Source organism: Phragmites australis, chromosome 7, assembly GCF_958298935.1.
Source record: "Phragmites australis chromosome 7, lpPhrAust1.1, whole genome shotgun sequence".
Lineage (NCBI taxonomy): Eukaryota > Viridiplantae > Streptophyta > Magnoliopsida > Poales > Poaceae > Phragmites > Phragmites australis.
The window spans coordinates 32,037,673-32,059,342 of NC_084927.1; the positions used below are offsets into that span (position 1 = coordinate 32,037,673).

A 21,670-nucleotide genomic window follows, 5' to 3' on the forward strand; every position below is an offset into this window, starting at 1 on the left:
GACCCCTGTGGAGAGAGACTGAGAGAGGGTTAGTAGGTGAATGGAAATTGACGATCCAAATAAAAGGCTAATTCAATCCGATGGTAAAACTTAAGGTGTTTGCTATTTGTCAGATGACTAAAAATCAAGTGATTATACGGTGCTCGTCTATCTTTCTCCTCCAGCTCCCGTAACGCTTTCCACCCCACCCACCTCTAGTCATCACTGGCAGCTCTCCTACTATCAGATCTATATCCACCACACGCTACCTATCATATTGTATCCTTATCTCCCTGCTATCGGTTTCCCTAGATATCCCTCTAAGTTAAGAAGTACACTGAAAAATCTCCTCTCAAACCGTAAACCTCACCGACTATGATATTCGTGACAATTTGATAGCTCCTCCTAAATTTTCAGACACATGAAATTAGAAGAGTGGAAAAGTAAATTGATGATCAGAATGAAGTTGTGTCTGGAACCGGTAAAAAGTAATCCAATCCGACGTTGTGTCACGGACCCCACGAAGTTGAGAATGATAAGATAGCGTCAGTGTGCCGCACGATTACTCTGTCAGTCTGTCCCAACCAATCGGAGCAGTCGGAGTGCTGATCCACACACCTGAGCACAGGCCACGCCACATCCAAAAGCCAGCACACTCTCTGCTTGCTTATTGCTACCGTCCACCCTCCACGGGAGCATCGGATAAGGTACGCCAAGCCAATGAGCGGCAGCGACGCCGCGGCCTCGTTCCAGGCGGACGCCGCCGCCATTTGCGCCCAGATCGCCGCCGTCTTCTCCGCGCCCTCCGCGCACCCCGCAGCGCGCTCCGTTCTCGTCTCTGAGCTCGCGGCCGCGGCCACGCGGGGAGCGCGCGTGTTCGTGCACGGCGTCGGGCGGGAGGGCCTCATGATGCGCGCCCTCTGCATGCGCCTCGCGCACCTCGGCGTCCCCGCGCACTGCGTCGGCGACGTCACGGCGCCGCCCGCGGTGGGAGGGGACCTGCTCGTGGCCTCCGCGGGGCCGGGCGCGTTCTCCACCGTCGACGCCATCTGCGGCGTGGCGCGCGGCGCCGGAGCGCGCGTCCTGCTGCTCACAGCCCGCCCGGACGGCGGGGACTTCCCGCGGCGCCAGGCCGACGTCGTGGCGCACCTACCCGCGCAGACCATGGCCGACGACGAGAAGGAGGAGGCAGCGACGCCGGACAGGTCGTCCACGCGGGCGAAGCTGCCGATGGGGAGCCTGTACGAGGGAGCCATGTTTGTGCTGTTCGAGATGGTGGTGCTGGAGCTCGCGCGCGTCTTGGGCCAGAGCCCAGCCCAGATGAGGACCCGCCACACAAACTTGGAGTGACGACGGGGTTCTTCGTGGGGGCAGTGGTTGGGTAACAATTTAGCGCGAGTGCGGAATGACGGTGTACAACATGCTCCGTGGTTATATCATCTGCGGATACTTAAAGAATTATTTTATAATATTATTATAGTATTTTTTATTTTTTTTCATCTCTTATTTTTTATTTTTTATTACTTCACTTCTCTTTTCAGATCTACAAATACTCTGTAAATAGTGATAAGAGACGGGAGAGAGGGCAACAAATTTGGAACCGCGTAATCACTGTAGCAGCCCGGCTATATCACTGTAGCATGCGGAACTGGCTCTGTTGGAGTGCAATGCGAGCTGTTTGGATGGCAAATTCGTGCGTACAGTAATACGGCGTGGGTTTAGAGGTTTTGCTGGAGTTGGCCTTAGGATGTTAAGGGTATGTCTGTGTAAATTTGTTAGAGTCGTGGGTCTACATATAGTATTTGGATGAGATATTTTGTTTTTATTTTAATCTAAAATAAAGATTTAAATTATTTTATCTTAATATATAAATTTAAGATCTGATAGGGAGCTAAAGTTGAAGTCTTACCAAACAGATGAAAGTATGTGACTTGTTATGTAACACATTGTAAATTTTATTATATGTTGTACAATTAATCAATTTTTAATAATATCTCTAAAGTTAATCATCTTTTAATCCTATGTTCTATATAAATTAGTTTATAATAAAATTTATCATTCAAACTTTATTACAAACTAATTTATATGAGATACATGATCAACTTCTATCAGATGCTGGTCAGTTTTGAAACATATATTTAATTTTTCCGTAACACGTTGGTGGTTTTGAGTTCCTGTAATAAGGTGGAGCTTCACATATTGGCTACTCGTTCCAATATGACCACCTACAATTTAACAGAATGCATTACCCCTAACTCCCATGGATAAAACCCACTAAAAAGTTGTTTCGAGATGTAACCAGCAACACATGGATAAAACCCACAGAAGCAATTTATGAAATATTTTAAGTAGCAAAATTACATCTCCAAAGATGTAAAAACAACATAACATTGAAAAGTAAAATGACACATCTAAAATTTGCACGTGCGTACTTTAGACTTATAGCATATACACATATTTTTAGTAAAAAATCTAAATATAAATTTTTTATTATATTTTTAGACTTTTTTTTACATCAAGACTTAAAACACTTATCCGTGATCCATTTCAATATGTGGCAAAAAATAATAAAAGTATTTGATAAAAAAAATACATATGTTCGTTCACCTTTTAAATATAGTTATGTAAGCAATTTTGTTAAAAATCGTAAACAAATTAGAATGATCTATTAGCAATTTAAAAAACAGGTTAAGATAATTCAGATCGGGTATTTAACATATTTTGTAAATAAATTAGAACTATTTAAAAGCAATATCAGATACGGCTGCTACATATTTTTAATAAAAATAAAAATAATTTATGAACAATTTTGCTGCAAGTAAATTTTAGAAAAATAATATGGTTTAAACTCGCAAGCCATTTTATATATTTTCTAGAGAAAAATAGATGTATATGTCATAAGATTAAAATATTCACGTGTAGTTTTTAGAATTTTTTTTAAAAAGAAGAAAAGAATAGTATAAAGGAAAGGGATTCGCAAGAAAAAAAGAATATCAAAGAAAGGAACGAGTGTGCATATTTGGCCGGCTCCAAGTGTAACTCACGTAGTCTCTTCCAGGCCACCAAGCTCCCCAATCCGAACGGACATTTTCTAGAAACTGCGCCACGTGTCTTCGTGGAATGACCGGAACCTTCTAGAACCCGCTGGATGCTTCTCGCTTCCCATCTCAAACCTAATCCCATCCCCAAATCGACCTTTCTGGACGCGTTTCCTTCCCGTGGAAACAATTGCGCTTGGCCCGGATCCTCCCTCTCCTCTCCACGCGGCCACCACACTTCCGACCACCTAACTGCTCGATGGCGTCGCCGGCGGCGGGGACGCCGCCGTTTCTGACGAAGACGTACGCGATGGTGGAGGACAGTAGCACCGATGACACCATATCGTGGAACGACACCGGCACGGCCTTCGTGGTGTGGCGCCCCGCCGAGTTCGCCCGCGACCTCCTCCCCAAGCACTTCAAGCACAGCAACTTCTCCTCCTTCGTCCGCCAGCTCAACACCTACGTGCGTACCCACCCCATCCATTCCGCTCCTCTTCTACCCAACGATTCGTACGATTAGATCGAGATCAGGAGGAGTTTTGCTTTCTCTTCGTGCAGGGATTCAAGAAGGTGGTAGCGGATAGGTGGGAGTTCGCCAACGACTGCTTCCGGCGAGGGGAGAAGCACCTGCTCGGGGTGATACAGAGGCGGAAGGGGACTGGCGTCGCGGTGGCGGCGGTGCCGGGCATACCGACGGCGATACCGATCCCGTCACCGCCGACGAGCTCCGGCGGGGAGCCGGCGGTTTCTTCGTCGCCGCCCCGAGGGGCGGCTTCCGCGGCCGGTGTTAGCGGCGCGGTGGCCGAGCTGGAGGAGGAGAACGCGCGGCTGCGGCGCGAGAACGCGAGGCTGGCGCGGGAGCTGGCCCGCGCGCGGCGCCTCTGCGACGGCGTGCGGCGCCTCGTGTCGCGGTACGAACACGGCGGCGGGGAGGAGGACGCGGAGGGCGACGACGGGCACGGCGGCGGCGCTGGGCCTGGAGGGAAGCCGATGCTGTTCGGCGTCGCGATCGGAGCCAAGAGGCCGCGCGGCGCGGACGGGAACGAGGAGGATGACGTTGAGAACGGTAGCGCCGAGGATGATGGTGACGAGGAGGACGAGGAAGACGATGACGACGACGAGAGGCACGCAGCGCGGGGGCGGGAGAGTAAAGCGAAGAGGAACGAGCTGTCGGATCTGGACGTGCTCGCGCTGTCTGTGCGGGCGGCCGCGGCGGCGAGGCCGGGCGGTGGGTCGCGTGAGGCGTGACCGCAAGAGCTCGGTCTCGTAACCGCGCCACTAGGATTGAGATCAGTAACACTCTTGTAGACTCGCTTGTATTAAGAACTTCAGAGATGGTTAATGCAGGCGTGAACTGAAACATCTTTGTATTGTTAGAATCGAGATTCGAAGATTGCATACTCCTAAACCAAAGAACTCAATCAGTTTACCAAAATATCTATATTTATGGTTCCATCTATTCTATTTGCATACAAGTATTAATGCATCATCGGCACCAGTCCAACTGCATGTATTAATCGTGGGAGCCTCTTTATTGCCTCGTGTAAGGCAAATGCGATATAAATTTTTATAAAACCTCAAAAGTACATACGCGTCTAATACAATCTCAAATGAAAATTTTAAATTAACCGTCAAAAATAGGCCTTTAAGTATTGGTTGTGAGGCATGAGTAGGAGCTGAGTTTGCATTATCCGTTCGTAAACAACAGAGCCATGGAGCCAATTATCTCATACCTCAATTGACCATTGTCAATTTATACATGTATACTACAAAGCTTAGCTACTCTTCATTTTATCTTTGTTTTCTACTCCTGTTCTAATCATCTATGTTTCTTCAGACATCCCAGACCTAAATGAGACCATACCAAACTTCATTCTAGCGACACATCTCACCAAACTGGTGATCTTCATGCTAACACAGGTTAGATACAAGTTCTCATATTCTTTTGTTGTGAATGCACCAAGCTGCTGAGTAGCATATCAGTTTTTTAAAAGAAAATGAAATTATTTTTCCGAGTCCGGTACCACCTTGGCCATGAGGTAGTCGTCGTCTTCGACCTCTTTATTGATGGAGTCAAGTAGGTTCTCATCCATAGAGAAAGTTGAATAGTTTTTTGCCATCTCGTTGCACGTAGTAGCTGAGAGATCATATTGAACCTGTATGCATGTAGAATTTATATATTGGAATTAACATGAATTGTGCAACAGCTCCAAATGGCTAAGGGATTATATTGACCCTGCATGTATGCAGGATTCATGTATTGGAATTAACATGTACAATACGATTAGAAACGAGAGTATTAAATATCTGAGTAGCTTAACCGTTAGTGTAAGGGTATTAAAGGAAATGATCTATAAAAAGTGCTTTGGAAAATATATACACCCTATAAATTTTTACATAAGCTTTGAGAAAATACTCTATATTTTTCTATCGAGGGCGTACTCCCTAGTCCCTACTCTCTTCAAGAAGGTAAGCGTGTTTGTTTTTTAAAATTACATAATATTTGTATTTCAAAGTAACTTTAAATATGTTGTTGATTTTATAACAATTGATAATATATTATAAAAAAATTAACGATCAAAATTTACTTTTAATATCTTTTTAAGGGAGGGAGTACCGGCTTAGCTTAGTTTGCCTCGAAGCTTAGAAAACTTCGGCCAAAGCTGACAAATTGTTTGCCAGAGCTCTGCATAGTGTGATAAGGTTGTAATTTTTTTTAAAAACATTTGATAAAGTCCTAGTTGATAAAATATAAAATTTTAATGCGAATAGAAATGCACCTAAAAGCAGGCATCCAAAAAAACAGAAGCCAAAACACTGTTCAACCACCGGCTGTGAAATGCACAGTACATATATATTGGCCACTAGGTGGGTTTCAGTACATCACAGCTTGCATCTGACACGAATCTGCAACTGACTTCTTTTTGGTAGAGAGGATCTGCAACTAGCCTTCCATTTCCAGTGTGAAGCGAAAGACAGAACAGGATTTTCAACCCCCCCAAAAGGACAGGATTTTCGAATATGTAGCATTTGTTGTACCAGAGATATCTGCATCTAGAAACATGTACGTCAGAGAGCTGATCCAGCTCGGTACCTCCAGGTGGAACGGCCAGGTCCTTTTCGAACAGAAACCCTACAAGATAGAAAAGGCACCTGATTATTGTTATCCTTTTGCTTTGGCAAATCTCATGGACATTTGGTGGTGCTAGTGGTAGTAACTGACCCTTGATGCCTCTTTTTCCCCCAGGGCAAATATTTAGCACTTTAGCAGAACGACAATCATCTCCGCTACCATTCCGTTGCTGCCAACTCTTCAAGTTGATTACTCATCTGTTGTTATTGTCAAATGTCATCAAGTGAGGTAAGTGCTGCGTAACGCTTGGAAGGCCATCACCATAGAGACGGTGCGTTGTAGCATATACTTACCTTCATATGCAGCTCTGTAGGCATACTTGCATGATTCCTACCGAGGACCCAGGATGTTTATGAAGCTTTCAGAAGCATTGGAATGAACACCTTCATATGCAGCTCTGTAGGCATACTTGCATGATTCCTACCGAGGAGCCAGGATGTTTATGAAGCTTTCAGAAGCATTGGAATGAACGCCGTATCGTCCTTTTGAAAATAATCATGAATAATCTTCAGTACGTCACAAGTGCATTCATCAATAACATTAAAAAGAACAATTGATAATCCAAAAGTGCAAATAAAAAAATATAAGTGAATATAGTCATTATGGATCATGCATCAAATCATATATCATAGGTTACTAAACTTCATCTTTCTAAATGTATCCTACGAAAATAAATTAGAAGCCTGCAATATTATACGATACTGTGCAGGATTGGGTGGAAATGAAGACATGGTTATGCAAAGTGAGACTATTCGAAGAAATCTAGGAATTCAATGGTCTTACTTACATTTAGCACTACGAAGTGCAGCACAAATCTTTTAAATCCATGCCTTAATCCTTATCTCGGAAATGCAGAGTTTCTTTTGATAGTACACAGTACAGGTTGTACAAGCTCACTGGAAAAGGAGGTCCATTTCAATTGCCAAATGTAAAAATAATAAAAGACAAAAGAGCATCCAGTGCAGATGAACTGCGAACACTGAAAATATAGTGCTTATTGCATATATCCAGGTGTTATGGGGTTTTGATTCGTTATTACCTACCTGCTGTGTGTATATGGAAAGGACATTCTGTAAACCAAGCAGAACTTTCTCAGTAAGACACATCTTACTGCCAAGAAGCTTCTTGCAGTTTCTTCTTCATAATCCTAAAGCTTTGCTGCCCTGTTTCTGACCAATTGAATGAGGTACTTTTTTTCAGCATCTCTGAAAAGATAGGTACTTTATATGACGCATCCTTCACAGGAACATCATCATAATCTGCATAGTAAAGGAATGGCAAACATTTCATGAACCAAACTTGAGGGAAATGAAATAAATTTAATTCCGCAGAAATGCATAACATTGAAGGTGAAATGCAAGCGTGACTAGAAACACACATTCCTGTAAAATATGTAAGCGCAAGGTAGCATTACCAAATGTGCTCTGATACACATGTAGTGAATAACAGAGCATCTGTTTTACTACTGGCAAGAAGCATTAAAAAAGGTAACAAATCCATCTAAAAAACATAACAAATCATGATCAATGTGTCACCTGAAGACCTTGGAAGATGGTATTGAATTTTCAAAAATGTAGAGGCAATTTTATCCTTCTTATGACACAAAACCCGAAGAAGGGTATGAGCATCATGGACATGTCTTCTTTGAGCACTTGTAAATTCAAGATGGTTAGACATTTGGTCACTTGCATGTATCAGCATTTCAATGATTGTATCAGCCTGAAAACCAGTAGGGCGTGAACTAAGCTAGTTATTGCAGATATTTCTTTGGTAAAACTAAGGAAAAATGAATATCTGACCTTCAGCATATACAGGTCCAATATTTCCCGTGATTGTTTAGCCTCCTTTTCAACTACATCCAATGGTAAACCTTGGCCTTCTGCTACAAAGAGGTCCTAGGAGAAAATTTTGAATGGCCAAGACAAAGAAATCATGCCATTATGTTTAAAGTTTCAGCAATATGCTAATTTTTTTAAAATGATAAGCTGAACGTATATGAAGATTTTGTTTCTTTCTTCACTCATGATAAGTACAATGTATATTCCTTTAATGTTGTTCGTACCTTGAGCATAGCAAGATCTTGTTGCATCAAGTCCACATCTGTCTCCAAAAATGCACGAGATGGGCCTCCATCCAGTAGGACCCAAATGAACCCCGCCTAATTAAAATTCAACAATGAACAGCTTTTACTTTTTTTTAGGGGGAACAGCTTTTACTTTAGATAAATAAGCTACCTAATAATCACATTGATAAACATGATAGACAGGACATACCATGCAAGCTTGAAATATTCTTAGCACAACTTGGTCTCTTAACACATCGACAATTAGATCACATACCTGATCAAGAACCTGCAGCATATGAGTTAAAAAATTAATAAAGCTAAATCAAGGACCTATATACTGACTGAACAAAACCTAGGTAACTGGGTATCCCAGGTAACAATTCCCCTACTTGATCAATTGAAGGGATAAAAATCTCCATGCGTGCTCCTTCAACGCTATCACGGTACAAGGACAAAAGAAGTGAGTCCCGCATATCCCAGAATACAGCCCTTGTTCCTGCAGAGTTATATTTCAGCAACAATAACAATAGCCTTTGTCCCAAGCAAGTTGAGGTAAGCTAGAGATGAAACTCACAATATCCAACTAAACAGATGATGTGGAAACAATACTGATAATACATTTACTAATAATAGTAACAAAATAAAGTAATAACGGTATAAGGAGACTGATGCATAAATTATGATTATGGCATATGGATTGCAAATTTCCACACGCTTCTATCCATGAATAGTTCTTTAGGGATATTCCATTCCTTCAGGTCTCTTTTTACACTCTTCCCATGTTAAAGTTTGGTCAACCCCTGCCTCTCTTCATATTATCAATGTACCTCAGTATCCCGCTATTCACAGGTCAACTCATGTAATATATTTCAGGATAACACAAACAGAAACATAAGACAATTTTCCCTTCTATATTCTACATGAAAATTATTTTTCGTACTTGTTCAACAAAAAGCATAAAAGACCATAAGATTCCAAAGTTCTAGCAATGGTTCATCACCATAATCTAAAAAACAATAAACCTTATCATAATAGAGCTTGATCTAAATGAAGCAGATCAAGAAAATGCAGGTCAGCTGATAATTACAATAGTATACAGTTATACACCATATGGATTTCACATTGTTGATAGCCTTTTTCTCAGTGATGTTCTATGCAAAATGCAAACAGCATACTACAGCTGGATTTACAGCGAATTGATGGCAATTATAGCAGTAAACTTTAATGGATTCCTAGAGTTAAACATAAACATAACAATTTTCTAATAGCTCGTTGGTACAAGGAAATCTAAGAATGAAAATTGATGTGCGGATTGTAAACGACAATAAATGTGCAGATTGTGAAGGACAGAGTAATTAGAAGCTTAGTAGCTTACCAATAAACTTCAAAATTGTGTCAGTTATCTTCACTGCAGTCATTCGCACGTCATCAAATATTGTAAACAACTCATCAACCGATTCATCAGATGATGACAGAATTTTTGAAACAGCTCTTCCACTAGCCATACAAGATAAGTAGTCCAACAATCTCGCAGCTGCAACAAAAGAAGCAGAGGAACAAAGAGACTAGTTACTTATGTCTTACCATCTACAGCATTCAGCTTGCCAAACTTCACAAACAACATTAACTCGCAACTCTTGCCTGCAGCCTGCTACAAAGTCTAAAAAACCCATGACATAAAATGGGTTGAGTTTCTCAATAGAGATGGGCCTGTATGAAGTCCCTACAAAGCAGTAATTTAACCAGTCTTACACTTGTGCAACTTTGTTCATCAATCCCCAATTCCCCGCCGACCATATGATTGCAAAATCAAGTGCAATAACAGTGATGAAAAAAAAATGGAGCAACCTAATTGGTACCCATGACCTCAAGGATTCCCTGATGACGGTGGCATTTGGCAAACCAGAAAGCAAAAGTGAAACCACCAATGTGCTAAAGCAGCCAATCCATTGAATCTACAGATCCAGGTAATCAATCTCAGAGATTCATTGGACAAACAACAGCAAAACCTGGGCCTTAAGTCATATTTTGCTGTTGTTGCTGGAAACAGGCCTGCTGAGTTCTGGTCGGGTATAATTTGGGAGTTGTAGGATAGGAACCAACTCAACAAGAAGCAGGTAGAAACCAGTGACAAGAAGGCCCAAGGGGATCAATGATGCTTATTCCAGCTTGTCGACCGATGCATATTCAAATAACAACCATGTTCAACAGAACAGCACCAAAAAAAAAAACCCTCGACGACAGGGCAGACGCCCCCCCTGCTTTGCTTTAAAGGAGATGCGAGTATCGAACCTGGGCCAGCTTAGCGAGACCATGCTCAGCTAACTGTTAGCACTGCCAGAGACTTAGCCAACACAACAGAACAGAGGGGCAAATGAATGGGGAGAAATGTACTCGGAAGGAGGATTACCTGACAGGAAAGAGACCCAGGAGTGTTTGATGCCTTCTTCTATGGTATCAAGTTGGTCCCTGATGAACTGCAGCATTTAGGGAACATAAGGATCAGATGAAAACTAAGATTAAGTTTGACTGACAGTTTTGGTACCTCCATGTATTCACAAGCATTTTTATGAGACAGCTATTATATTCTTAACTTTCCAATAGAAGTAGCAAGGATAGAAAGAACCAAGAAGTTCTACATTTTTAGTACACACATTATCCCCAATCTGTGGTGGGTCAAACAGCCATGCTACAAGGATTGGTGAACTGTCTACTTGAAGGACGTGATTTCGCCAAACATTTTCACATATTAATCAGTAATGATATAAGTAACTTGCCCACAATTACCACACAATTCAATGGTTCTCTTGATAGATTTGCAAGTTCTTGAATAAAAAGGCAAACGAATTTCTTGTGCAACATTTAGGTACTATAAATCCTAGTATCCTACAAGTGTCAACTACCAATACAGATATACCGGCATTTGCTAACTGTTGAATAGCAAGAGCTGAGCACAACAGACTTCTATGAAAGGCTTTCCGGGACCACTGTCCTGAGTTCTTAGCATGTGTTTTGATAATTCAAAGTCTACTAAAATAGCCTTTCTTCTACAACCATGACAATATAAGCAATTTGATACTGGACTTATTCACAAAATTTGCATATAATATGCAGATCATAGATGTGCCATTTACTTGTTTTAAATAAAAGGGCCACTTCTTAAACTCAAACAATTATAAAAGGGCCACTTTGTACAGTCTTTTCTTTCATTATATTAATATATTTACCACAGTAGGGGATTCGGGATGCCCCTAGACCCCTACTGTTTCGCCCTAAAAAAAATTATCAACTCATTTGGAAAGGAATGGGGAAAAAAGGTATTCCATCAAAAACTCACTTGAAGGGTGCTGAGTTTCACACATAATTTAGGTACTGACAAATTGTTCAATTTACTAGCCACCTTTTCTTCAGGAACTGTAGGCTCAATAACTTTCCTTTTTGCGAATGGATTCATTGATTCTGCATAACGTGTCAAGACCGGAGCGCTAGGAAGCAGGGTAGATCCAGAAACTGCATTAGGGAAGAAGCACGTGAAGAAAGCAACAGAAAACAATCAACACAGTATTACAGTTTATTTCCCGGTTCTTTTGAAAAGAGATATTCGAGGGATAAGAATAAGGATACACTTGTGGGGGGAAACAATGTAATAGCAAAAGGCCTATGCTACAAATAAGGAGTCCAAAAGGACATCCCAATTATTCTGAGCTGCAAGAAAGTCCAGCACTCAACAAATCATTCTAAATGTGCAAAATTAGCAATGTAGAGATGGTAGCCTCGATGCCTGTGTCGAGGCTTTTGACCTCGATAATGGATAACCTATCAAGGAATTATGCTAACTTTAAGGTCCACTGTTATCGGATTTTACACTTGAAAAGGAGAGTGCATAAAGCACTTAAGTAAAGACACAATATTTGTAATACCGCCGCAAGCTATTTTTTTAAGAAAACAAAAAAGGAAATTATTTGCACAACGATATGTTTTGGAGAAACTTGAGGAACAAAAAGCAGAACAGAAGATGTGCTTGATAAGTACTTACAGAAGAGTTTGCAATAGAACAGTTAATACATCGTATAAAAAACAATGGTCCAAGATAATGCATGTGTGTTTATCCAAAACCTGACACTTACCTTGTTGATTTTCCATGTGCATCAGATAGACTTGAAGACTGCTAGTGATTCCAATAAGTAGACTTCGCAAGTGGACAATATCCAAAGGTAGGCTTGAGTTAAAGAATTGGTCAACGGTCTGCACCCAAACAAAGATCAGAGTGATAATTAAATATGTTCCCTTTGCACTTAGGATCAAAAAAGGCCACAAGTAGTCACAATGTTTACTAGTGAAGCTTGCAACATATCAATGATCAAAACCGAGTGGTTCTATCTCTTTATCTCTTGCGGGAATGAAAGGGATCTTGGTAAAGGAGCTTATCATGCATAAAATTATATCTTGAGTCAAAGAAAAACTGACCTCCTCCACAATTCGGAATACTTCAACCACAGATGTTGATTGCTTTTCATGAGCTGATAAAGGTTCCCAGTCCTATAATAGTATGATCACAGAAGAAAAGGCAAGAATTACAGTCAGTTTGAGTTGGACAATTAGGAGCTGGAGAAACATAAATGCAGATGAAAGGCCCAAAAAAAGATGCATAGCAATATGGCATGCATGCCATGCAGCTGACGGCCGCGGTTCGAGTAGGTGGTTTGGCTGTGGATTTTCCTGGATTTGATCACGTAATCTCAGTTGCTTGAGCTTAAGGATGACTGTGATAATCAACTGCACCCTTTGCTAAAACATTCGCGAGCGTGCGCACACTAAAGTTATCAATACCAACTAAAGCTACAGTCAGGTTATCGTAGCAGAAGACAAGTAACAGTAGGTTAACATAATACATTGTAGCAGTTATAGAACTACCATACATATGTAACACTCTGTTAAGTTTCAAAATAAAAACAACCATGAGTCCATGACAGTTTTATTAAATCAACATTGTGCTATCCCATCAAGGTTGATCAAAATCTATTTTAGCTAATTTAATTATAAATGCAGCTCAATTTTCCTTCCTTTTTTTAGCAAGATTCAATCTGACTGCAATTACCAATTCAACACCACAAAATGTATCATACTATCTACATGAAAGTTGTGATAGCAAAAGTAAAATCTGACCAAGTTTATACCAAACAATGCTACCAGATACAAATTTACAACAGTACCATTTTATACCAAAAATACAGAGAATTTCGCTTATCTTCTATATGAACATGGATGCACAGGAACATCACAGAATGTTTTTCATGAAGTTCAAGATTTCAAACATATGTACAATTAACTTTTCAGTAAAAAAAGCAAAGTAGCAGAGAATTTTCTGTACAGTAACAAACCTCTATCTCAATAGTACGTTTTGTCCACTCCAAGACATTCTCGTGTTGAGCGTGTAGCCATTGGAGAATAAGAGGTGAAGAAAAGCGACCTATCTGTTGAGTTTCGGAGATGTCATTTAGTTCAATGTAAATGTGTTAATGGAATATTGGAAATGCCAAATGTCACCAAAAAAATCCAATAGGTTTTATCGTAAACCCAAAAAAGATGGATCGATGTTATTCTTGGAGGTTTGTCCTAGTATCAAACAGGAACTGATGAGTTGTTCAAGAAAAGAAAGCCTATTGCAAGGTCTTTGAACAATTAAAAGCAACCAGTATTTCAGATACAAATGGCAGTCCAGGGTGGTAAGGAAAACACCACCAAACTAAATTGCAAGTAAACTGCTGGGGAAATATCGCAGAAAGATCAAGCCATACAAGACAAGGACCTCCGGTATCAGGACATAGGACAGCTTGACAGCAGATACTGTGTGTGACTAAAAAGAGCAGTGAAAACAAAAAAAACTTAATAGTTTGCAGATAGTCAACCCACTGGCTTCATCCAAGATATCTCATTCTGAATGAAACCATATTATAAGGAAGAAAAGGATGAGGTTATTTACAGTTGATGAATCATAAAAGGCCTAGATACAGGAATCACTGCAGAGTCTGCTTAATAAATAAAGCACATTTTTAAATATTAAAATACTTATCGTAAACATAAAGGATGCCGTCATGCCTTACCATGTATGGTTTTAAATAGCTGGACAATGAAGAGCCAACAGCTTCCCCGTACACCGAGTAAAGATTCTGAGCTATAAAGAGCTCAAAATTGTTTGATGCTGCCAGTATCTCTTTTGAGTTTTCCGAATGATCTATCCTTTCCAAGAACAGCTCCTTATCGCCAATAGGAACAGTAAACATAAGTGGAAGTCCCTAGAATAAACATACCATAGCTGGAAAAGGAGTTAGACTAACCAGTTGTTGGCCATACAGCAGGTGTAAGAAGATTAGAGCTACTCTTTGAGCTTCAGGATAATACTTGTGAAGTATTGGACTGAATGCAGTGCACTCTTTCTCTGCCACCAGCTTTACCTCATTGGCGAGCATTGTCAATGGATGCTTAAATTCTGTTTTTGATTGGCCATCTGATGAAATTAAGGCCTAATGAAGCATAATGAAATATCAAGAAGTCACTACACTATTTATTACTTTGTTATCAAATGGAAACTTTAAAAGTAGGCCACTGGATGATTCGACTCACTTGCTTATAAGCAGCTTGAATGGATCTGACAACAAGTAAATGGATCAACTTTGATTCTGGTGTACTCCCTACTGGGGTTTCAATGAGCTGAAATTGATCCAAAACAGATCAAAGCGCTGAAGGTAACATCATAAAAAAAATTGAGAATTTTCTTGGAACCAGAACAAGAGGAGGTCGGTATCAAACAAAAAGGAAGAGAAAGCAGATAGAGCCCAAAACATTGCTAAGATATTATACACAGAATATGACAGACGGATCCATCTGACCAAAAAGGAACACCTATGTGTATCAAATACTAATGTTAAAAAAATAATTTATACTCCCTCCGATCCCAAATATAAGGCCATTTGGACTTAGGCACAAGAACTAATGTGAGGGTATAATGATCCTATTGCCCATCAATTATTGCTAGAGTTAAGATGGGTGGCAAGGTTATTGCATTGATTAGGGTGCATTTAAGTAGGGACAGACATGGAAGAATGAAGCAAAAAGGTGCATTGGAGTTGTAATGGACTTATATTTGGTGCATTTGGCAGAATGCTATATGGACTTATATTTGGGATCGGAGGGAGTAGCTTTTACTATGAGAAACAACAATTCAGGTTGTGAACTATGTCATTAAAGACCACTACATCATTACTAACAGACAAATCTGATCCAAGTCAAATGTAATTAGGGTTTTTAACCTCTCCTGTTCTGTAAATCATAACTAGCACACAATCCAAATCAATTGTGTGATGTTCTTGTATCTATACTTTTTGAAGAAAACGATTCAGGAAAGATCTAGTACCGATACTCTCCACTATCCATTATATAATTCCAAGTTCCAACACAAACTGAACGAAAAAATTGGACCTGTTGTAGATGATTTTCCTTTCTGCAAAAAATCATAACTCAAGGGGCAATGTGGAGCTTCATTTTCATTTTAACATAGTTATATATGAGGTCTTCCAGGCAACATGACTTTGACAGTTTGATCACTAATTACACAATAGTCAAGAAAAATATTTACACTATATCATGAAAATTACTAACATTAATATTCTAATATTTGCTCTCAACTTCTATTAGAAACACAATCATTTCTATTTAAATAATCATCATATAGCTATTTCCTGAAACACAAAGTGTCTCCCCTAATGGGATGAGGGTTATGGCTCTTACGAACAGGAGTTAATCCTGTTCATATTTGGACGCATGATGCATATTATAAAGTATTACAGTATGAACATAAGAAATCTAACCATGGTTTCTTCTTCACCATCCTCAGTGGAGTTTATTGCCGAAAGTAACACCAAGTTCAGCATGCTCTCAAAGATTGAGAAATTATTCTGTTGCAGTAAGTCAAGTCAAGGAAAAGTTGTGGTAGCATTGTGCCCTTTTTGAAATATTGCAAGACAAATCATCACCAATATTCATTTAAATAAGTTAAGTTCCATCAATGCAGGCAATAAAGGAGAATTACCAATCCCCTTATTTTCAAATTGACATCAAATTTTTCTCTCATGGTTTCTTAGTTATCCAGACTGTAAAACTAATTATATTCACATCATTTATGTAGTATTGTAACTATATAATCACGGTTTTCCTTTTCTTCAATTCATCACTTGCATGGACAGAGTAGACCTCTTACAATTAAGGTCATGAGGCAAATAATAAAGGATGCCCTATCAACATCAGCAACTGTCTTGTGAGGTTTGCACTTATGCTTCTGTGGTAACAAGAAATTTGGTGGACTATGGTTATAATCCAAAGAATTATACTTGCATCTACATCTACATGTCTGGTCCACATTAAAATTGCAGAGCAAATCGTATGACAGCCAGGTTAAAAGTTTAAACAATTCGATCAGTTGATAAGGTAACGGACAACCACAATGGTGAGGAGTAATGTAATCAGCATCACGCAAGCATGTTTACTCAGATAGCTGGCAAAGAGTACGATAATATGAAATTTTTGTTAACAGCTTTTCTTAATCAGCACGGTAAAACAGGAAGACACATCCAGCAATTAGTTGATGCCTTGATGGATGTACAAAATTCGTCAGCTGAAATGTTTATGGTTCCAAACAAGGGAGGAGGACAGACCTTACTAAAGTATGCATGATAATTCTCTAGTTGATGGCGGCACCAGACATTTATTTTAAGAAGGGTACTGTCAACCAAATTTAGAGCCCTGTTGCTGCCACAGGCTTCCGCAGAACAAATAAAGCTGTTTGTATACAACTCTATTTCTTTAATGTCGTGATGCAGTTGAAGTTTCTGTATCTGAAGGCTTGTGCGTTTCAATAGAAGAATCTCCCCGGTTTGAGCAAACTGAATGGAAGGGAAACAATCATAAGAATCAGTATCAGGGGTACTAACACTAGTAAATGCTCAGGTTCATGAATGGAAGAAAGATCTCCCTGTAACACATGAACTAAGCAGAGTAAAAGCAATTGCTTTTATTATGGTTCACAAGACAATCAATTGAACACCAGACTGTAATTCTTTCTGTTCAGAAGAAAGTATCATTGTGTCAAAGTGTTCCTCCATGCTAAATGTCATCAAACAATATAGCTAGTACAATATATTGGAAGTGCCTATTAACTATAAACATTGTAGGTGCTTTTGCGATGTTGTATGGCGCAGAATGTTGGCCAACTAAAAGACGACATGTCCAACGGTTGAGTGTAGCGGAGATGCGCATGCTGAGATGGATGTGTGGCCACACAAGAAAGGATCGGGTTCGGAATGATGACATACGTGATAGAGTTGGTGTAGCACCAATTGAAGAGAAGCTTGTCCAATATCGTTTGAGATGGTTTGGGCATATACAACGCAGGCCCTCAGAAGCGCATGTACATAGCGAAAGAATAAAGCGTGCGGATAATGTCAAGAGAGGTCGAGGTAGACCAAACTTGACATGGGAGGAGTCTGTAAAGAGGGATCTGAAAGACTGGAATATCACCAAAGAACTAGCCATGGACAGGGGTGCGTCGAAGTTAGTTATCCACGTGCCAGAGCCATGACTAGACTTGCAAGATCTTATGGGTTTCATCTCTAGCCTACCCCAACTTGTTTGGGACTGAAAGGCTTTGTTGTTGTTGTTGTATTGTAGGTGCTTTTGCAATAAAGGATATACAGAGAACATGATGGATAAGCTAGAAATTCATAATTCACTAGTTCACTCTATCCAGAAAAGGGACAACAGATGCTATCCAAAAAGAAGGGACATATTACAGCAGTAAACAGACCTTCTGGAAAAGCACCCATGCATAGAAGACGCCATGCAACTTCTCAGTAATGCCCAATATTGGCCAGGTCAGCTTTGCTATTTCCAGTATTTCATCAGCCTCCTGGTAGTAAAATTAAAGAACATGGTCGGTAACTCAGGATGCAACCATTGGCTTAATGCTGAAACTGCTGTCCAAGTAAAGATTAGCTAGGCAGCAAAAGAAGGGTGTTTTCTTTTCCTTTTCCTTTTTGTTTTAGCAGACCAACAAGGAGGTATATATAGAGAATAAAGAGAAGCAAACCTCTACAAGTTGTCCATCTTCGAGAATATCAAACACACTGCAAAGTAACTTCTCATATAGCCTAAAATTAAAATGATAATTCTGGGCCCAATGGTAGGTCTCATCTTTAAGGCCAAACTTCTTTGTCAGTGCAGAAAGTTTTGTGTTGTATCTTTCAATGATAGTCAACACCTCGACACGCCCCTCGGGAACACTCACAACCCAGCCCTGGAATAATTAACAATGCTTATAGAAAGAACTAAATATTGGGACTAAGTCCATTATGAAGAGAAAAATTAAGCAGTTGTTCTGCCTTCTGAGATACTAGTATCATTACTTAGTATGAAATGAAATAAAATATGGATGCTAGTTCTTGCCTCTGTATTTTTTAGCTTAGAGAGAACTATCCTCAATGTTTCACTCATGTCATACTCACGAGATGCTGAGAAGAGAAGTAATTCTTCAAGAACATTTGCCTGGATAGCAGAATGTTAAACAATAGTAAGACAGACGCTCATACTGTAGAGAAAAACAATTAAAGATGCTTGCCTGTCTTCTGTGCCATTGCACACGCAACCTTTCTGTTGGGAAATCAAGTTTGCCAACAGAATTTAAGAGCTGTAGTGATATACGAGGCACATCAAGATGTCCATGCTCCATCGTCAAACTAGTAAGTCTTAAAGCTCGTTTAGTCAATGTATCCATAGATTCTGAAATCTGGAAGAATTTTGTTTAATGAGTCTCTCCACGATATTTCCTTGCCTCATAAACAAAAGAAATAGCCAAATACCAAGAAAGTAAAATTTGGAACGATCAACGGATAAAAGGCATAGCAGGAAAACAAACTTCCGATCTTAGCTAGAACCTTTTGTCCTAGGAACACTATGTGAAAATCTAGAGTCTAAGGAACTGCAAAGAAAATGGTACTTTAAAGGGCAAACAAAAATGAAAATAGAAAGGGTCAAACACCTAAATTATTTCTTAAAATAACACAAAAGGTGAACAACTGATGAATGAGAAACCTTGCCTCCATTTGTACTCGGATCAAATCAAGAATTTGGGAATAATTATTTTCCAGCTGAGGTGATGAATTTGATCCTTCCACCTTAGACCTTAGACCCTTCAAGAATTTGGGCTTTTTTTCTCTTTTCTCTTCGGAGAAGTGTATTTTTCCACTGTTAGTTATGTATTATCAAGAAAGATGAGTTAGAGCAATAATTTATAATTTAAATATGACTACACATCATGCATCTAATGCAAACAACCAGGCAGACACACATTTCTATGAAAATTACCTGACAACTAGAGCAGCGAGAAGCACCTCATAAGCTGTTTCTCTTATATCATCATCAGATAGTTCTTAAGGAGTGAAGAGAAAGTACATAATTAGTTAGAGAGAAAAATAAGGTTGTTCCCACTTGGTCTGCTTTAAAGAAGGTAGAAAAACTGAAATAACGTAAATGCTATCTATAGCTACAATTTCCAGGTAGCTATATCAAAATTCGAAAGAAGAATAAGAGCACAGAACAAATGAAGCATGTACAGTTTTCTACCTGTGCTTAACTCAGGCAAACCTAGAGAAAGAATATCCACTTTATTTACTCGCTGAGGAGAAATATCTGACAAACTAACATCCTTGGCGCCATAGCCCATTTCTGAAATATTAACAGCAGCTCTGAAAAAATCTCTTGGTTGCCTTGCTGGACTTGAGTTTTCTTGTGTAGGTGCTTGGGGCCCAATGCAAGGTGCTGCTTCCTTTGGTGGGGAATCAGATGGTTCTGAGCTCGAAAGAAGAAAATAAGAGTTCCCTGATGGCGACCCAATCTGTTGAATGCAAAATTCATCAGTTACAAAATTTATACCCCCACCCTAGTTCCTCCCCGTTTTGTTCATAGAACACGCCTCATTTCGAGCTCAGGAGGAACAATTCGATCAAATAAGGAACCAGGCAGAAGGAACCTTCGAGTGATCAGTTCAGCCATACCATGATAGGGTACCTCCTCTCGTCGAAGTACCTCCTCGTGGCCTCCGAAGCATCAAACTGCGCGCCTGGATTGATCAAAACACATACATGCGGAGCCAACCATCAGATGATTGAAGTCCAGAGCGCACCACCGATCAAACACACGCGGTCACGGCTGGCGCGCGGGCACAGAGGGGGGGGGTCTCTCTGCCTTACCGGAGGCGACGCACTCGAGCGCGTAGTCGGCGCTGACGGCGTTGAGGTCGACGCGGGAGAGGTCGACCGCGAGGCCACCGCCGCCGCCAGCGGAGAGGAGGAAGCCGAGCAGCCGGCGCCGGTCGCGGCGGTACACCTCCAGCAGCGACGCCGGGTCCATGGCCGCCGCCGACGCGAGGCGCTTCTCTCTCGGGGTGGAGGGTTTGGGGGGGAGGGAACCGGCTCGAGGAGACGGAGAGAGCGAGGAGACTGGTCTCACTAGCTGCGAGTGCGGGGTGCGCAAAAAGCAGCCGAGGGACACTGCACGGGTTTGAGGTGAGATGGAAATTCTACGATATCCTTTACCCATAGATTTTTACGAGATTTTAATATATATATATATTATTTTTTTAATAATTAATACGTATAACTAACAAGAAAAAAACACATACTATATATAAAAAATCGAGTATCATAAAATTTGTACGGCAAGCAAGGCCGCACGCATGAGCAGAAACGGGAAGCAGCGCGGCCGCGTCGGGGCCCGCGACGCAGCAAAACAAAAGCTGGCACTGGACACTAGACGCGTACCGGGCACGGCCCGCCTTTCTCCTTTCGAAATTTCTTTTCTTGTGGCGGTCACTTGGACGCAGTAGGATTCGCATTTGGGAAAACGCGCAGGCACAGCGTTCGCGTGCTGAGGCGAGGAGCCGGTGATTCGAATCGGCTCGGCTGTGGCGATTTTGAGCAATGAAAGCTGCTGGATCGCCGGGCATCGTGGTCCTCGACAGATCCCAGCTACATTCTGGCCGAGTTTCGAATATTTTACTGCCTAATTCAACAGCCGACCAATCAAACCACTGCCTCTCCTCGGAAAGATTGAAAAGTAGAATCTTCGCTTGAAGTGAAAATGCGGCAGTTCTCCCTTGTATGAGATCCACCGACAACTCCTAGTCCTAGCTCAGTGAAATGCTTCAGTTCTGAACTACCATGCCGGAGTAGTAGAATCACCAAGAAATTACTTCACGAGGTGGTCCATCATTTGAAGGGAAGCACTGTGTTTCACCCGCAACCATCAACAGGCCCGAACTATCCATGGCTTCTTTCACCAGCTATATTATTGCTGTAAATAATGGCCAAGGGAGGAATATTTTGTCAGCACAAACCATGCAAG

The 21,670-nt window shown here is 40.8% G+C and overlaps 3 protein-coding genes across 10 annotated transcripts; 2 read left to right on the plus strand and 1 right to left on the minus strand.

Annotated features, from left to right (window-relative positions):
• Positions 1 to 555: 555 nt before the first annotated feature.
• LOC133924785 (uncharacterized) lies at positions 556 to 1,468 on the plus strand. Its single transcript, XM_062370494.1, has one exon. The coding sequence runs from the start codon at positions 700 to 702 to the stop codon at positions 1,327 to 1,329; it is 630 nt and encodes a 209-aa protein (XP_062226478.1). The 5' UTR covers positions 556 to 699; the 3' UTR covers positions 1,330 to 1,468.
• Positions 1,469 to 2,654: 1,186 nt separating this feature from the next.
• Positions 2,655 to 4,455, plus strand: LOC133924784 (heat stress transcription factor B-2a-like). The gene is made up of 2 exons (XM_062370493.1): positions 2,655 to 3,483; positions 3,579 to 4,455. Exons 1-2 carry the CDS (start codon positions 3,277 to 3,279, stop codon positions 4,266 to 4,268), a joined length of 897 nt encoding a protein of 298 aa, XP_062226477.1. The 5' UTR covers positions 2,655 to 3,276; the 3' UTR covers positions 4,269 to 4,455.
• A 1,383-nt stretch (positions 4,456 to 5,838) lies between these two features.
• Positions 5,839 to 20,752, minus strand: LOC133924782 (protein unc-13 homolog). 8 transcript variants are annotated; one of them, XM_062370485.1, is made up of 30 exons: positions 20,518 to 20,752; positions 20,323 to 20,387; positions 19,892 to 20,162; positions 19,634 to 19,697; positions 19,366 to 19,513; positions 18,888 to 19,055; positions 18,716 to 18,814; positions 18,360 to 18,566; positions 18,078 to 18,179; positions 16,930 to 17,157; positions 16,087 to 16,173; positions 14,843 to 14,929; positions 14,557 to 14,742; positions 14,323 to 14,475; positions 13,600 to 13,692; positions 12,686 to 12,757; positions 12,346 to 12,463; positions 11,556 to 11,728; positions 10,629 to 10,695; positions 9,594 to 9,752; positions 8,608 to 8,714; positions 8,427 to 8,504; positions 8,216 to 8,311; positions 7,953 to 8,048; positions 7,689 to 7,872; positions 7,193 to 7,412; positions 6,941 to 7,049; positions 6,447 to 6,635; positions 6,244 to 6,350; positions 5,839 to 6,153 (listed from the first exon to the last, which is right to left on the minus strand). In XM_062370485.1, exons 1-26 carry the CDS (start codon positions 20,675 to 20,677, stop codon positions 7,261 to 7,263), a joined length of 3,420 nt encoding a protein of 1,139 aa, XP_062226469.1. In that variant the 5' UTR covers positions 20,678 to 20,752; the 3' UTR covers positions 5,839 to 6,153; positions 6,244 to 6,350; positions 6,447 to 6,635; positions 6,941 to 7,049; positions 7,193 to 7,260. The 8 variants fall into 8 exon arrangements, with proteins under 8 accessions (XP_062226469.1, XP_062226473.1, XP_062226467.1 ...); XM_062370489.1 differs by having other exon boundaries at positions 6,537 to 6,635; positions 7,197 to 7,412; positions 20,518 to 20,751; XM_062370483.1 differs by having other exon boundaries at positions 7,197 to 7,412; positions 20,518 to 20,751.
• Between the last annotated feature and the right edge of the window lie 918 nt (positions 20,753 to 21,670).

Bases quoted from the DNA above. Each gene is read 5' to 3' on its own strand.
- LOC133924785 (XM_062370494.1), top strand. From the start codon at position 700: ATGAGCGGCAGCGACGCCGCGGCCTCGTTCCAGGCGGACGCCGCCGCC.
- LOC133924784 (XM_062370493.1), top strand. From the start codon at position 3,277: ATGGCGTCGCCGGCGGCGGGGACGCCGCCGTTTCTGACGAAGACGTAC. The intron at 3,484-3,578 runs GTGCGTACCCAC...CTCTTCGTGCAG, and splicing joins TCCGCCAGCTCAACACCTAC to GGATTCAAGAAGGTGGTAGC.
- LOC133924782 (XM_062370491.1), bottom strand. From the start codon at position 20,677: ATGGACCCGGCGTCGCTGCTGGAGGTGTACCGCCGCGACCGGCGCCGG. The intron at 12,758-13,599 runs GTTTGTTACTGT...ATACTATTATAG, and splicing joins AACGTACTATTGAGATAGAG to GACTGGGAACCTTTATCAGC. The intron at 8,312-8,426 runs GTATGTCCTGTC...AATTTTAATTAG, and splicing joins GAATATTTCAAGCTTGCATG to GCGGGGTTCATTTGGGTCCT.